Source organism: Thermobia domestica, chromosome 12 (assembly GCF_964235325.1).
Source record: "Thermobia domestica chromosome 12, izTheDome1.hap1.1, whole genome shotgun sequence".
In the NCBI taxonomy this organism is placed as follows: Eukaryota; Metazoa; Arthropoda; class Insecta; order Zygentoma; family Lepismatidae; genus Thermobia; species Thermobia domestica.
In genome coordinates, this window is record NC_137465.1 from 201016283 (window position 1) to 201033692 (window position 17410).

The 17410-nt window shown below is 36.2% G+C and overlaps 1 protein-coding gene across 2 annotated transcripts in view; it reads left to right on the forward strand.

The window, feature by feature from the left end:
* LOC145666929 (retinol dehydrogenase 14) overlaps positions 1-17410 on the forward strand; it is an 81759-nt gene that overhangs the window by 33048 nt on the left and 31301 nt on the right. For both annotated transcript variants that reach the window (XM_081734532.1, XM_081734531.1), the window contains exons 2-4: positions 4580-4756; positions 10197-10289; positions 10453-10692. In XM_081734532.1, coding sequence (XP_081590658.1) covers positions 4696-4756; positions 10197-10289; positions 10453-10692 — 394 coding nt within the window. In that variant the 5' untranslated portion in view covers positions 4580-4695. The remainder of the gene's footprint in view (positions 1-4579; positions 4757-10196; positions 10290-10452; positions 10693-17410) is intronic.

The window sequence follows — 17410 nt, forward strand, 5'->3', positions numbered from 1 at the left end:
AATTTTTCTTTGTTCTTCAGAAATAAACCGATACAAATAGCAATAGTTTATGTGCATGCAGTGGCGTATTTACGATTTTGTTTCGGGAGGGGCTTTGCTAACTTTCGGGGGGGAGGGGGATTTGCCTGAAAATGTGAAAATTCTGCAAGATATTTCATATACTTTACTATAGTAAGTAAGATTTCGGGGGGAGGCTTAAGCCCGGAAGGCCCCCCCTAAATACGCCACTGTGTGCATGTATGTTCAAAGTAGCATAATTTGCACCTATTGTTGGTTGAGTGTATTTGTGTGTATTGTTTGTAAAAACAAAATGAAGAAAAAGAAGGAAAAAGCAAATGAACAAAACAAATGTGGCTGGAACTCCCTTTAATGTAAATAAATTAATCTTATATAACTTCTGTCGTAGGAATTGGACACTCGACAAACTAGGGAAACTTTGATAAGAAAAGGGAAAATTTTGTATCAGTCGAGGGAAATTTTCTTAAGGAAACCCACAAAGACTCTCCTATCCTTCCTGGTTTTGACCTTCCTACGGGCATATGAGGTATTCAGAGCACAGGGAACCAAGTTCAATTACCGAAGCTGTACGAAAAAGAGAGATCCTTTATACAGTATCCTTAAGGACATACGGGAAGTTAACATTTTTTTTTTCTTTTGTAACGTTGGACATGAATCTTCTAAGTTCTTAAAGGGGTTTCAGAGAGGGATCTTAAAGGCGAAATATTGCCAAAACAACCATTGGTGCAGTAAACACGCCATACCAGGTATTCGTGGCATTTCGCTTCCTACGATTATGGTCATTCAGTTCTACTCACTACAGTTCGTCCATCATTGAGGAGTTCTCAAGAAACTGATGTAAAAATCCCCCTGAAATTGTTTTCCTTATGTATCATTCGTTCTTATTTTCTACATTTCTTCGCTTCGTATGTTGTTCAAGAGATTTAAATAAATTTAAAATGAAGCATCCGTTACAGATAATTAAATTTTATTGCTAGTATTAATGTAGTACATAACGATGCATTGCATTGTGGTTTGGGGCAAAGAAAATTTAGGGTAACCCATTTCTGGCTTCAGGGCAAATATAAATTGAATCGGTGAGTAGAAAAAGGAGAATATTCCCCAACACGTTACTTTTGAAAAACGAAAAGTAAAACTGTTTACCAGAAATATCATTGCTTACGTAAAAATATCTGTATGGGAGATTTGTAGCGTATGTTAAGACCTTTCATTTCCCAAAATTGCAAAAACGTAATGAAATTGGATATTTAGTTATAGAGAAATTGTTATTGTGGAATGTCATCCTTTATTTTTGGAATGTTCTCCTTTTTCTACTCACCGATTCAATTGTATCACAGTGTTTTTAAGGATGGTAACTGTAGCGGAGGTAATGATTGATCTTACTGTAACTTTTTACATTTTTGATTAGATTATTTTACGTTATCTTTTGTATTATTATTATTATTATTATTATTATTATTATTATTATTATTATTATTATTATTATTATTATTATTATTATCATATTGTACTACATCACTACACATATAGCGTAGCGACTTGATAGGACAATGAACCACAATTTTTAGAGCTAAGATGATAATGGCTGGTGTAGATTTTTGATTGAAAAAAAATCTTGATGCATCTTGAAAAAAAAAAATCCACCATTTTAGATTCAAAATAAGCTATTTTCAACTAGTTTCCTTCCTTTCTGTCTTTTCTCATATAGACTATGGCCTCGGATTTTTTTATATATATCAAACCCAGTGATTCAGTTCCTGTGTTCGAATCCTGGTTGCGTACTCTGATGAGCTTTGTGGTCAAGGAGATGATTAAATAGCGTTTCCATGATTTCTCGTACGATAGCATTGCTACCGTTCCTTCCTTCATGACTTAGTATATGAAAATGAAATGAAATGACATATTTTAGTTACGCGTTCCACGATTATGCCCTCTAGATAGGGTTGCCATATGTACGTATTTTGTACGGAATGTTTGTATTTTTAGGTCCGTGTCCGTGTCCGTATCGTACAAAGCATGAAATAGGAAAATGTCCGTATTTGACAGTTTTTGGAGCTACCCGAAAATTCCCGAGTTGGGAATCGCTAAAATCTTGGGGAAAGACGGGATATTTAATAGTCACAACAGTCATGTATGGGCAGACGAAAATCCTTATGCAATTGTGGAAAGGGGCCACCAAGACCGATTCGCCATAAATATGTGGGCGGGTATTATCAGTGATCAGATAATAGGTCCATATTTACTACCACCACGATTAACTGCACCAGTGTATACGAGATTCCTGCGAGACATACTTCCAGAGTTATTAGAGGATGTCCCTCTCGGTGTTCGTCAACGGATGTGGTTTCAACATGATGGCGCCCCAGCCCACTTTTCAGCTAGTGCTCGAGAGTATTTGAATCAAACGTTTCGTGACAGATGGATTGGAAGAGGCGGTCCTTGTAATTGGCATGCACGTTCCCCAGATTTGCATCCACTTAATTTTTTCTTGTGGGGTCATGTCAAAACACTTGTCTATGAAACGTCTATAGACAACGCAGAAGAACTTAGCACGAATACTCGCTGTCTGTGATACTATAAGAACAGATCCTGAGTTGTTACAGCGGATGCGTCAGATCTTACTGCGACGCTGTAACGCCTGTGTTGAAGTAGAGGGACGCCATGTCCATCACCTATTGTAGGATAATTGGGAGATTTGTCTCGTTTACAGGTAATTGATGATGTTCTTGGCTGCATTCAATCCTGCTGTAAAATATTGATTGAAGACATTATTCCCATTCTTGTGACTTTTGTTTTTAGGAAACAACCTCTTTTGCATTATGGTTGTTTCGCTCAGTTTTGTTTATTTGTTTTCAATGGCAACAATACATGGAAGAAAGACTAATAGTGTGATCCTTTTACAACATTTTAGAACGTTTCATGACTATTGCCTTTTATTAAATGCGTATGTTCAATGATAGGGCAGCGTAATATCATGTATTTAACATTTGTAGTAAATTATTCACATTTTCCTTTCATGTTTCCCATTCTTATTTAGTGCGCGTTATGCAACCACACATGGCACGTATAAAACTATTCGCCATTTTGTGCTTGTGCGAGATATCGACTTAGTACAGACGCATTATTGCTAGCAGTTGGGACAGCTATTCATCCGTATCCTTTTCGACCCATCTTTCTTGACAGATTGTCCGGGAATCCCTACGCTCCTTTGGGGAATCCCTTGTGCACGAATTGCACGATCTCGACCTAAGCATTTTTGAATACAGCAGCTTCGGTGTCTTTGACGTGACCATGCCGCATTGGCTCTATCATTCACCATAGTCGAGCTATAGAGCTTTGAATGTCAGTTTCCCACGCTTTCGGCACCTTGTAGCTCCGAAATTATGTACGTTGGACAAAAGTTTATTTGAATCATCCCTTAAATTTTGTAACATAGTCACGCGGTCACCCTGTATATATATATATATATATATATATATATATATATATATATATATATATATATATATATATATATATATATATATATATATATATGTATATTTCATTCGGACGTTGTCTATTGCTTGTAAAGCTTAATGACAATAAAATATTCTATTCTATTCTATTCTATTCTATTCTATCTTTTTTCTTTAAAAAAAATGTCTCATTTTTCATTCCAGGGTTCTTTTGGTTAATATCCATAATCTAATGACATGATTTATTATATTTGTGTTAATGAAAAAAAATATATAAAACATGTTAGTTTCCAATAGTGTTTTAGGTACTATAGTAAACAATTGTGTGACAATCTAAAATTGTGATTTTTACGTAAGAATTTTCAAAATATTTATTCTGCGTTTGGCCATCGTATTTTTGATGGTCGTCATTATAAGGCTTGTCCGTATTTTGGGCCCAAAAATTATGGCAACCCTACCATTAGACTAAGTAAGACAATGATTTTAAGGCAAGTGAATGATGATGGTAGAATTAGAGTGAGAATGTGGGAGGAAACGGGAGTACCCTGAGAAAACCCACGGACACGATGTTGTCCATCACCAACTTACTTGGCCGGGGGTCGAAGCAGAGACTCCATACACCAGAGGTAAGCACTCTACCACTGAGCCGATGTGACCTCTTTCATTACTTCGTATCTTTAAAGAATTTTCTTAGGGGAATGTTATTTTGAATCAGAAAATGTTTTGCGTTAAGATATCATTTTCACCAATTGACAGAAATTTCGTTTCCTCTTTATTACAATCAACTAAGCAGATCTAAGAAATGTTGAGTTAACTGTAACAAACAATGGTCTTTCACTTTCATATGTCAATAAGATACTGATATTGAAAGAAAGACCTTTGACTCGGCGAAGGATAACAGCAAACTCGTTAATTTATTCAAGAACTTCGTAGACCCGTGAGATAACGGAACAGTTTATAAAACGATTTGCTTGATGTCATTGGAGACAATTTGCATTCATGGCGTTGTTTTGTTTTAAGTTGAAAAGAACACAAGCTTATCTTCGAGATGAAAGTCAATTATTTGTTAATGAAGTAATAAATAATCAATTGATTGTTTGCAGATGAGAACATTGTCTACGTGACGCTGTTTGTGATCGTTGCTGCTGCTGTGGTGGTCGGAGGTGGAGTTGTCGCTTTCCTTGTAGCCCTCAGGATCTACGCTCGTTTGACTCTCGGGATGTGCGACTCCAAAGCCAGGATGGAAGGAAAGACGGTGCTTGTGACAGGAGCCACCTCAGGTTAGTGATCAACATAGAAGCTCTCAATGGGCTACCAAGTTCTTCAGGATTTTCCTGATTTAGATTAATCTTCAATCAGGGGTAAAAGTGTAAGGGAACCCGGGGAACGTCGTCCCCTCACCTCCAGGAAATATCTGTGGCGTACCCACAGTTTCTAAAAAAAATACAATGGGCATAGATAGGCAGGGGGACCACGTGACGTCATACGTCCCCCTACCTTTTCAGATCCATTTTTACCCCTCTCTTCAATAACCTTAAATGTCTTCGTGTTGTAGCATGAATACTGAGAATGCTAGCACTTGCTGCAATTAATAATGATCATGCATATCAAAAACAAAGAATGTAACTGATTAGAATATTTGAAAGCGTACTTGTGTTCCAGTTACTAAAATCCACTTAAGAGTTTTCATCCCGGCGAAATTAAAATACCGCTAATTTTACATTAATTATGTGATATCTTCAAATAGATGAAAGATAATTGAAATATGGAACAAGAGCGCCCTAGACAATATTATTTTGCGTGATTTGCCGTTATCACAAGTCACCTAGTGGCTTTCCGTTTTCAGCTGTTTAGAAACGCGAAAATAAATGCCGATTTTCAAAATGGCTCGAAATCGAAAGCAGATAAGTGAGTCGTGATAACGGTTTCTCATGTAAAATAATATTGTCTAGGGCGCTCTTGTTTCACATTTCGATTAACTTTTATCTATTTGAAGATATCACATAATTACTGTAAAATTAGCGGTATTTTAATTTCGCCGGGATGAAGACTCTTAACGGTTTCTACTGCTTGTTCTACGTTCTTGTTCAGGTATTGAAGGAATTACGAATTAAGATAATGGTACTCACTCACAATAATAAGGGCAAAAAGAGTTTTAATTTACCTTATTCAGTCATTAATTCATTGAAACATAGTTTTGTATTACTGTTAATAAAACATTAAGTAAGTGTGTCGTGAAGTCGTGGGTGTTCGTTAAAGTACACGTATGTCGTCAATCAAAAGATGTTCGGAACCACAACGTTAGCCAACCACCAATTTACAAACCAAGTTATTAACCAATGAAACTCTCTCGAAAGAAGGAAAATTGCCTTTGGAAACGCTAAGTGAAAACTGTTGGATAACTCATGGCAATTTTTATATTATTGAACAACAGATATTTTAAGTGCAGTAGGCCAAGGAATTTTTCAACATTATTTTTGTGAATTACAAGACGATGTCAATGTCAATGGCTAAATATAACCAACGTATGTAAACGTATATTGAAACGATGTCAATGTCAATGGCTAAATATAACCAACGTATGTAGATGTATATTGAAACGATGTCAATGTCAATGGCTAAATATAACCAACGTATGTAGACGTATATTGAAACGATGTCAATTTCAATGGCTAAATATAACCAACGTATGTAGACGTATATTGAAACGATGTCAATGTCAATGGTTAAATATAACCAACGTATGTAGACGTATATTGAAACGATGTCAATGTCAATGGCTAAATATAACCAATGTATGTAGACGTATATTGAAACGATGTCAATGTCAATGGCTAAATATAACCAATGTATGTAGACGTATATTGAAACGATGTCAATGTCAATGGCTAAATATAACCAACGTATGTAGATGTGTATTGAAACGATGTCAATGTCAATGGCTAAATATAACCAACGTATGTAGATGTATATTGAAACGATGTCAATGTCAATGGCTAAATATAACCAATGTATGTAGACGTATATTGAAAAGATGTCAATGTCAATGGCTAAATATAACCAACGTATGTAGACGTATATTGAAACGATGTCAATGTCAATGGCTAAATATAACCAACGTATGTAGATGTATATTGAAACGATGTCAATGTCAATGGCTAAATATAACCAACGTATGTAGACGTATATTGAAACGATGTCAATGTCAATGGCTAAATATAACCAACGTATGTAGATGTATATTGAAACGATGTCAATGTCAATGGCTAAATATAACCAATGTATGTAGACGTATATTGAAACGATGTCAATGTCAATGGCTAAATATAACCAACGTATGTAGATGTATATTGAAACGATGTCAATGTCAATGGCTAAATATAACCAATGTATGTAGACGTGAGGTGACACTCACTTTACGTGGCGAATGACGCATTCCTTTGTATATGATAGCTGGAACTACTTGGACACGTGACTCAGCAGAGTAATTGCGGGCCCGTGTCCTCCCTAAATGACGCCTCTGATATCATCAGTAGTTCAGTATCTAAGCAGTATCTAGTTACATGTAAACTTTCTGAATAGTTGTGATCTCCTAGAGCTCCCTCCCTTGTGATAGAGGTCTGTTCGGGCTGAGGCCGAGCCTGTGGGCCTACAAAACATATATCACGTCAGACCCGGGCCGGGCACGGGCCGTGAACTTTCAAATATAGAACCATATTCCTCGGGCCTTTTCGGACCGAACTTTGTAAATATACTGTACAACGATATATATTGCACTATTCTTTCTGGAGAACTTTTAAAGCACAACTGCAAAATACAATTTTGCGTTAATTATTAAAGTTTCTGTAATTCGGGCTTATTTCGAGCTCATTTGATTATTACACGAGCTCGGGCCGGGCTCGGGCCTAAATGCTAAAACATTTCGGACTCGGGTCGGACCTCACACTGTAAATTCACGGGCCGAGCTAAAAACTCAGGCCCATGCAGACCTCTACCCTGTGGTTTATATATTATTGTCTTGGTTAAAAGTGTTGTGTAAATTATATGTTTCTAGCTGCTGATTTAAGTGCCCCATACTTCCTTAAAATTTTAATAGCATATTGTGTGTGTGCACTTTAATATACATTGTTCATGTGTCAACATTTTCTGCTGTGCCTTCACAATTGTATGCATAATGAATTGTGTGTTCCTCTAGCAATCCAAGCATTTCGATAACATGTTTTAGGTGATATAGTAATTTCTGGAAAATTGAACATCGCTTACGAAGATTGATTTATTGCAGAGGAATAGTTCTGTCAGTTGAAAGTAGACGTCAAAGTAATGTGGCGAAAAATAAAGAAGAAAATGGTTGAAGAAGGTCTTCGAATATTATTATGAAGAGTATATGGAGTTTGACTTCACGTATTCGTTAATTGTTATTTCTTCAATAACGACTGAAATCACACAGTCAATTTTGGAATGATCTGATTGCAACTGCCTATATTAGATACTATATAGAGGAGAAAATAATAATTTAAAAAAAAGCAATTGAAAAAGACAGAATCAAGCAGGAAGATAAATATAAAAAATATGTGAAGAAAGGCCGAACAACGTTTCTCAAGATGTAGGCTTGATTCCCAGATCTACTCAGCTTTTTTCTTTTTTCTTTTTCTTTTTCTTTTTTTTGAATCATTATATATATATTCATTTTAGTTAAACACGTTATCAGAAAGCTCACAAATTTCTCCAGAACAGTGAAAATCAATCAAATAAGATTTAACTATATCGTACGTAGTCTTCCGTTATAGAGGTGAAATGGAACGTCAATGACAAAAAATAACCAATGTCAACCAATGTTCTTCGTCATTGACATCGCGTTTCACCTCTACGACCTGCACATTCCCCACTTCTAATCTTAAAGAGTTTCCAGAGTTTCACGTTGAGCTAGTTATTATTGTTATAGTTATTACGTGCTAGTTATATACTTGCAGTGGCGTATTTAGGGAGGCTTCCGGGCTTAAGCCCCCCCGAAAGTTTACTTACTATAGTATCTTGCAGAGTTTTCACATTTTCAAGTAAAGCCCCCCCCAAAGTTAGCAAAGCTCTCCCCAAGACAAAATCGTAAATACGCCACTGTATACTTGCATTTCTAAAAGAATTTGGTTACTTCGTATCATGTGAAGTATCAAGGTCTTATATTGAAGTAAGAGAGCATATTCTGAAACCACAATTACTTAATTTTGGCATATGTAGTGTCCCAAAATATCTCTCTTGAAATCCCTCCTCCGCTTAAGCACAGATTCCATTTTCCCATTCTATTGCATTATATCCCAATTTCCGATTTTCGAGTGTTATGTTCTATGTCCTTATGCAACGCCGAAGTCACAAATGAAGGACCTACATCAATGAGGGCTTGAATTCACTGCAGGCCATCATTCAAAATAAACTCTGACAGTATAGGGCGTTCCTCACCACAACATCTTGCCTCAAATAGAGTCAGATACGCTACTGGCCGTTTAACTTGTATTGTATTTTGTAACCGGCAGTTAGTAAAGTCCTCTCCTCTCTGAGACTTTCCAAATTTGCAACAGAATTTAAGATGAGACCTGATAAAGAGGATTTCATCCAGAAAGTTTCCTTCGGGAGGGGGAGGGAGAGAACCAATACGTGAAGAAGCTATACTGAGATACTATTTGCTAAAGAAGTGAATTAATTAATTAATTTTCGCTCGGGGAAGCGGAGGAGAGGCAATTAGCATATTCCTGGGCGAAAAGCACTCTTGAAAGTATGCTGCAAAGAAACACTACCTGTGAAGATTCCTAAATGAAATATGAAGCGTTACTTGGAGTTTCTTTAAAAAGAAGAAGGAAGAGAAAAAACTTTTATTTATTTATTTTTTTTACTTCGGCAAATAACAACTTGGTTATTTGAAAATACTACGAAATGGTTTATAATAAAAGCTGCAAAGCTAATTCTTTGATGAGATTAAAGAAGAAGAATTAAAGGATGACTCAGTGTTTGGCAATTGCTTCTGCTTGGTTTCACTGGCGTACGCAAAATTTGATCAAGGGGGGACAAGCGCGATTTTTGTATATACATAGCATAATATCTTAATATACCAAATGTTCACTTTTCCACGATATCTTGCTCAAGGAAGCGATAAACCCCAAAACCCTCCTTCTATAGCCCAAAGCATTGTTTGATACTATTTTATTTACCAAAGGATAAATTTGTCTTTGATTCTGAAATCGAGGACTGTTTTCTTCTTGTTTTTCCGGTGAGAGAGAATATGAGTAGATGAGCCAAGTAGTTTCGTGACTTCCGCTGTCAACCTAAGTCCGAGCTTCCAAAAGACATTTTCGGTTCCAAACAAAACGTCTGCTAGGCAAACAAAGCACAGAACAGTCTTTTTCAAATTATTTTCTTGTAAATACGTTTCCTTATATTCCGTATGTTTGCTGTATTTACTGTTTAAATCAGCTTCTTTCAGAAATGTAACAAAAATTGCAATTCTCATTATCATTATAATATTAATCAGTCAAAAAAACAATAACCATTATAAGTTTCATATGTAGCTCATGGCATTGGAACCCACCGAAAACAAATTGTGCCGGAAGGACTGACGGAAATACCTCATGCTTAACTGAATCATTGAAGTCTTTAGTTAGTGCTAAGATAAATAAAGTGCCTCTTCACATTTTAATGTAAGGATAAATATATGCTATGTTTGTAACGTTTCAGGCATCGGGAAGGAGACTGCCAGGGATTTAGCTAGAAGAGGAGCTCGACTGATCCTCGCCTGCAGAAATGTCGACGCAGCCAAGGCAACCAGAGGTACGCCACCTTTCCTTTCCATTCCTCTTCAAAATTAACATAAGATGTTGTTTACAATTTTATATAATTTGATTGATACTAACAATGAAACTGCTCTTACTTCCTGTATTAACTGTGTAACGGTGCTGAACGTTGCTTAACAGTGCTGAACGTTTCATTTCAGATGAAATAGCGAAAGAAACAGGGAACGAGAACATTGTGGTAAAGAAGCTGGACTTAAGCAATTTTGAATCAGTTCGTGAGTTCGCAGCTGACATTTCGAAAACGGAGCCTCGACTGGATGTCTTGATTCATAACGCAGGGACGGCACAGACCTTCCGCAAAATGAAGAACGACAAAGGGATCGAAATGACGATGGCCACCAATCATTACGGACCTTTCCTGCTCACACATCTTCTTATAGGTAAGCTTTTTTCTTCTTTTTTTTTTAAAGGATGCAAAGTTCTTACGTGTATATTCAAGAGAGTGAGCAAATTTGTTTATATCGCTAAGGTATCATCAGAAACTAACAGGAAATATCAAAAATGTTTTCTCGGGGGCCTCCAAGATATTGAGCCTAAAAATCCGTGATATCCTGTGAAAACTTACAGTAAAATCTTGGACGTTCTTTCAAAATATACAGTATATTATTAGTTATGCACTTGTGATTTCTTGAATTACCTAAACTAAAAAATGGGTCTACCTTCAGCCAAAGTGAGTGACAGAGAATACATTATTCCTATTACCTGAGTATCAGTGATTAATAAAAGCGTTGTTTTAATACGACACCAATGATATTAACGTATGCTTACGACAAACACTGAAACATTTGGAGTTTTAGCAATTTCTGGGAGGACAGATGATTAAATACAGGACGTCTGGAAGCCCTGGTTACGCATAGTATTCGATGACCAAGCATTGCATACAGTTACACATTTATTAAGTGCTACATAAGGAATAACATCATGCATGCTTGTTCAAGGATTTTAATCAATAAAATACCTCGTGTAATATGCGAATTAGTTGGTTACCTCGGTTTATAGTTTGAAAACAAAATTCCAAGTATTATGCTCCAAATTCGAATTATTGCGGCCATGAGATGTAATTCATATACAGGATATGCAACCAAAATTAGTGTTGCTCATGAGGCTAGAAGTAAATTTTCAAATTCGAAGCGAGGCGAGAAACATGACAAATCTCGTCTCGATTCTCGAAAATTTTTACATATTTTAAAATGAAAACTTGCTGTGTAGAAAAACACAAAAATGGTACTTTTATTTCGAAACTGATCGAATATCAAAGAAACATATTTTTTAAAAAAATAATTGTTTTGTTTGTTGTGTACGTAGTTCTATCAACAGTTTCTTGATCTGCTACGTATTTCCTGCCTGATAAAAGTAGTAGTTTCTTCAGTTCTACAATACGACTGTAGTCTTTCCGTGTACTACATTGCACTTGCATGTACCACGAGTATGAGATTTTTGCAAGGGTAAAATGATACTTAGTCGCTTCTGTATTAACACAATGTTCTTAGTGTTTTTATTGGAATATTAAGGTTATAACCAGAGGTCGAAAACTCAGGACTGCCAGGCCGCCATGGAACCGGTAATAGGAGTCTGGCATCTGGCTAATTTACGGCCAAAGCATGTAGGCGAACGCATCAAATTAGATTTGTATAATCATGATACTTGGTTTTAACAACTGGCGCCTACATCAAAAGAAAATTTTTGCAACATTGGCTATAACTATATCTCAGCGTAACTAAAGGCTTGGGGGGCTCCCCGCAGACAGCGTTGAGCGGAGCCCCTTCTCTACGTTCCACTTCACGATTTGGGGGTTCCCTTATGGCTTGAGCCCCTCCCCCCCGCAATGCGGGGTCTGCGCGGCCCTTATTTACGCCCCTGCTATACCTGAATTGTAAATGCTGATTCAATAAAACCTCTTATTAAAATAACACGCACTGACTAAAAAAAAAAAAAAAAAATGAAACACTGAAAGATAGAAAATTAAAAGCCTCTAAACACAAGAAAATAACAATAAAGCAATTAATAATTTAGTACAATTAACTATAAAACATTTTTGAAGTCATGCCGAGCCGAATAAGTTAATAGGCTATCTAATATAAAATTATTTCGATAGTGATTTTACGAGGCATCATGTTTGGCTGGGCACGATTTCTTCTTTTAGACGCTGTATTATTATTACTATTATTTTCTGCTTTCTAGCATTTTGTTTTTTGCCTTTTAAATTAGTGCTTTTTAAAAGTCGGTTCATGTTTTCGTTTAAAGACGTTTTTACTTTCTGTTTTTAATGTGTTTTTCAAGTCTGTTATTTTACTTTTCAATAAGTTTTTATTTTCTGCTTTGCAATGCCTTTTAAAACTAAGTTATTTTTCTTTTAATTTTCTACTTTGTCGTTACCTTACTAGCTAGGTAGTTTAGTTAGATATTTAAATATACCGAGGCTAAGCGGTTAGCGTACGCACCTGTTGCGTGGGAGACCTGGGTTGGATTCCCGGCGGGAGCTAATGTGGTTCGGATTCCACGTTAATCAGTAGGGGCACGTCTTATATAGCCTCGCTGCTGAAAAGGACGTTAAACTCAAAATCAACTCAACTCACTTTAAAGATACCGAAAAATAACTAAAGATAAGTAACTAAAGGTACTATACTAACTTGCTATAAAATGAGCCTAGCTACGAAACATGCATGCACAAGTGGATAATAATTAATTATCAAAATTATTGAGCTTTTGTTTAACTTTAGGTAAAACATTCCTATTTAAGAGTTTCTTACATTAGTAAAAACCTCATTAAAATCTAACGTAGCCTAAACGGTAGTCAGGCTTTTGCGTACAAGGTATTGCTAGTATCCTAAATCGCTAGGTATAATAGTCGCAGCAGGATTGACAGCTGACAGATGCAAAAAGGATTGAAATTCAGCGAAGATAATTGAACTTTTCGCAAAACTGCGCTACATTTTAGATAAAGACGTAAGTGCTGTGTGGCCCATGAAAAAAATATGTACTGTTTGTCTTTAAGATACGTTATCAAAAGAAACAGCCAATAGATGATTCATTCGCTTTGGAAATTTTGATGTTCATGATTTTCCTCGCAGTAGGCGACCAATCACAGAAATAATTCATAATATTCTGGCAAAACTGAGAAGACAAGCATGTAAGCAGTCCTGACAACGCCAATGATCTAAACAGTGTTTAAACCATTTGAAGAAAACTCGCCACAAAAATGTTCATAACCCCTTTGCTATATGCAACCCACCATACTTTGTTAAACATTTGGTTGCCGCAATTTTAAGATAAGCTTTTTAAATCAGACATTGAAGGATTTGAATTTTAATTAATTATAATTTTTTAAAAAAATATGTTATTAAGAATCTTCCTTGCGAATAACTTATTCCATTAGTGAAAACATAATCGAAATATGACCAACTGTTCTCGATATAATAGTGACCATATAAACATAGTATAGATCAAACTGAGAACCTGCCTTTTTTTTTGAAAAAAAATAATCGGTTTTAAATACTTATAAAATTAGGTTAAATGTTTAGTAGACAGACGAGAGAATAACTTGAATCCTAACCTTGTAAAATTAATATAAATAATTCATGTAACTTGAAATACATAAACATATACACATTATATGTAATAAGATAGAAAAGAAAGTTTAAGGTTGTGGAAAATATGTTACAAATAGCATTTGTTGAAAATTCTCCCGTTTTTCGTTTTTGAACAAATGATTTTTGGTAATCCTTCATGAAGGTCGATTGGGCATGTATGAGTGTCAGTTGTCATATAAGATTTAGTTTTCTTTTCCTGTTGTCAATATGTTCGAAAAATGGATCGTTTTTGCAGTGTAGAAGTAGTTGCAGTGTAGAGCAGATTCAAAGTTTCGACTACTCTGATTCTCGGTCAATTTGTCCATCCTACTGTCGAATGATCAACACTTAGTTCCCCTGCAACCTCTCGTGTTGTTTTCCGTAGGTCTACTTCGGGATCAGCTCCAATTCATAGTCTCCAATAACCAAATGACTATTAGTGATATTATTATTCTCGAAGTGTAAGGTGTCACGACAGAATTTTCATAACCAATCTTCCATTGTATGTATGTTCGCTGACAGTCCCTTAATTTAGCCTCACTTTCATTAATATTTCGAATTGGCTCGGTTCTCTGCGATCGAATTTAAATAGGAACGGTCAAGTAGATTTTGGAAACATCGTGTACTCGCTTCTTATCCACCCAGGCATGAAAATATAAGAATGCACAAATATATCTCGTATGACGTACATATCTACAAAGTGCTAAACATAAACTTTCAAATGATAATTATAGGGTATAGAGTCAGCATGTTTTGTGGCCACTGGTATGGTCAAAATAGCAGAATTTCTACAGTAATTTTGCATAATCCGAACCTATAAGACACGAGAATATTCTGAAGTACATCGAAATACGAGATACTTAGAAACGTTGAGAGAAATGGTAAGGTATTCTTGCTAAATGCTAAATTAATCTACCAACTCTACTGTTGGCACTGTTTCCAAAATTCAAAGACTCTCGACTATCCGGCAAGAAAAATATATACAGGTCCGGATTTAGTGGGGTGCAAAGGTGCACATGCAACCCCCCTTTGTTATAAATATATACTACATAAAGTGAGAAGCTAGCAGTGAGTTTTACAAAATTAATAGTTTAAGTCAGTTTTCTGAAGGTTGAAGGAAAAGAATTCATTGAGAGCAGACACAGCATTTCCAAAGGAATTCCTCATTCACATCACAGATGCCTAAAGGCATTTTAAAAACTCAAATTCAATTCAAATGTACTGGTAGTTATTGGTGCCCCCCCCCCCCAGAGAATCCTGGATCCGGCCCTGATATATGTAATAAAAGGGAGAGAAAGTCCGTAATAAAATTAGTAATTTTTAAAATTCGATCTGTTCGATTTGTAACGCTTTCTTAATAACGCAGATGCAAAGGGGAAGTAATCTATCAAGGACTTTTTCAAAAACTAAAAACTGGCAGTTGGAACTCTTTTAGGCATACATTTTTACATTTGCGGAATTGTTTATCGAATATTTTGTTTTAACGTTTCATGTGTACAATGTACATAATGTTTTCTCAAGCTCGCGGGATTTGATATAAGAAGTGGGGCAAGGAGTGAGTAATTATAAACTCAGGCGTATCCGGAATTCATCCAACACATTAGGCCGCACTATCGTGACTCTACTATATATATTTATATGTATTTATGAGACGAGACCAGATGACATGTGAAAGTTTCAAAGCGAGACGAGAAGCATGTCTAGAATCGAAACGATAAAGAACTCTTCGAGAATCGAGACGAGATGAGACTTCAACAAAACTCTAGGAGGAGACGAGAAAACCTTATTTCTTAGGCAACACTAAGTACTTGGCACATTTAGTTCAAATCTGCACTCTTCAGGTGGCGCTGTTGTAGCGTTTCATTTTTTTATTAGAACAGGAGCAGTAACAGAGTAAAATTAAGAAGTTTGTTATTAATAAATTAACATTAAAGAATAACTCACAATCAGATAATTTGCTAACAAAGATTAAAAGCACAACTCATGATTATACCTTCAGGGGGTCAGGCTGTAGACTTGAAGTTGTTTAGATTTTTTGCCCAAAGAGGAAAGAAAGTTATTACACGTAGTATATTTGTTATTCATAATCATAACTTATAACCATATTGAATATTGGTTAGCAAGTAGAACGGTTTCCTTCGATGATATTATTATTATTATTATTATTATTATTATTATTATTATTATTATTATTATTATTATTATTATTATTATTATTATTATTATATTGTAAAATGTACAATTCTATTATCTTATTGAAGAATATGCTGAAGGGAATATTAGTTTTTCTTTTCAAAGTCAAAACAAAAACTTTTAGTAGAATATTATTTACTTTCGTATTTTTCTGCAGTTCATCAGAGCCTTGATAAAGTTTTTACTAAGCTTTCTACCTATCAGGCGGATGGTCCGGGCTCTATCCCCGCTGAAGGAGGAAATTCTTTCTCGTTCTATTGAATATCCATCCAAAGAGTGGATGGAGTTCATTTTGAGTTTAACGTCCCGTTCAGCAGCGAGGCTATATGAGATGTGGACCTACTGATTAACGTGGAATCCGGACCATTTGAGCTCCCACCGGGAATCGAACCCGGGTCTCCCACACCAAAGGCACGTACGCTAGCTGCTTACCCACGAAGGAGTTCTCTCCTTCCAAAAAGATTTAGGGGTTCTTAAATGAGAACAGAGGGTCACGGTGTAGCGAATCCTTATAGAAGTGAACTGTATTTTCCTGCCCTAGGTTGTAAAACCCTTTTCACTACCGATCATGTTTAATATGAGGCCCTGGAGATGAACAGTTGCACGACATCGAGACTTGTCGTCGATACATTGAAGTCGATTTCACCGCCGACATTATCGGTGGGACCACCGATATTATCGTTGTCGTGTGCAAACGCACTTACTTGGAAGAGGCTTCTATATTGAGGAGAGCCTAACCAGTTTAGCCCACTCGTCCTTGTATAATTTCCAGAAATTCTCAAGCGTTGCGGCTCGACGTTTTGTGATGTTCTGTTTTGTTAGGCGAAAATCTATGCAGACAGGTCTGTATAAGCGCTACCTAGGGGGTCATAAATTGTGTTATGTCATTATGCATTTGATGGGTTTATTTGACCAGATCAGAAGCAGGTGCTTGCGATTGACTATCGTTCTATCGACGCAAAATCGCAGACAATAGTTTCCCACGTGTAAGGAAAGTTTCTCCGAAGTGTTTATGGTATGGCAAGTTTCTGTACTAAGAAGATTCCTATACACAAAGTGGTACAATATTTAATATGAAGAAAAATGCTGCTTAATATATACGCACTTACCGCCAACATTCCGCTTCTTTGTATGACAATGAGACTTAAAGTCCACAGTCACCAAAACAAAGACAGCAGCCACACCGCCAAGACAACCGTAGTCTACAAGCTCGTGTGTAACAGGAAACAAATATCAAGACTATCCTGGTTAAATCGGCAGATACTGATGGAGGTTTGTGCTTTGGCTTATTAAAACGGAACATCACTAAAAGTCGAGCAGATGATTTGAGGCACTC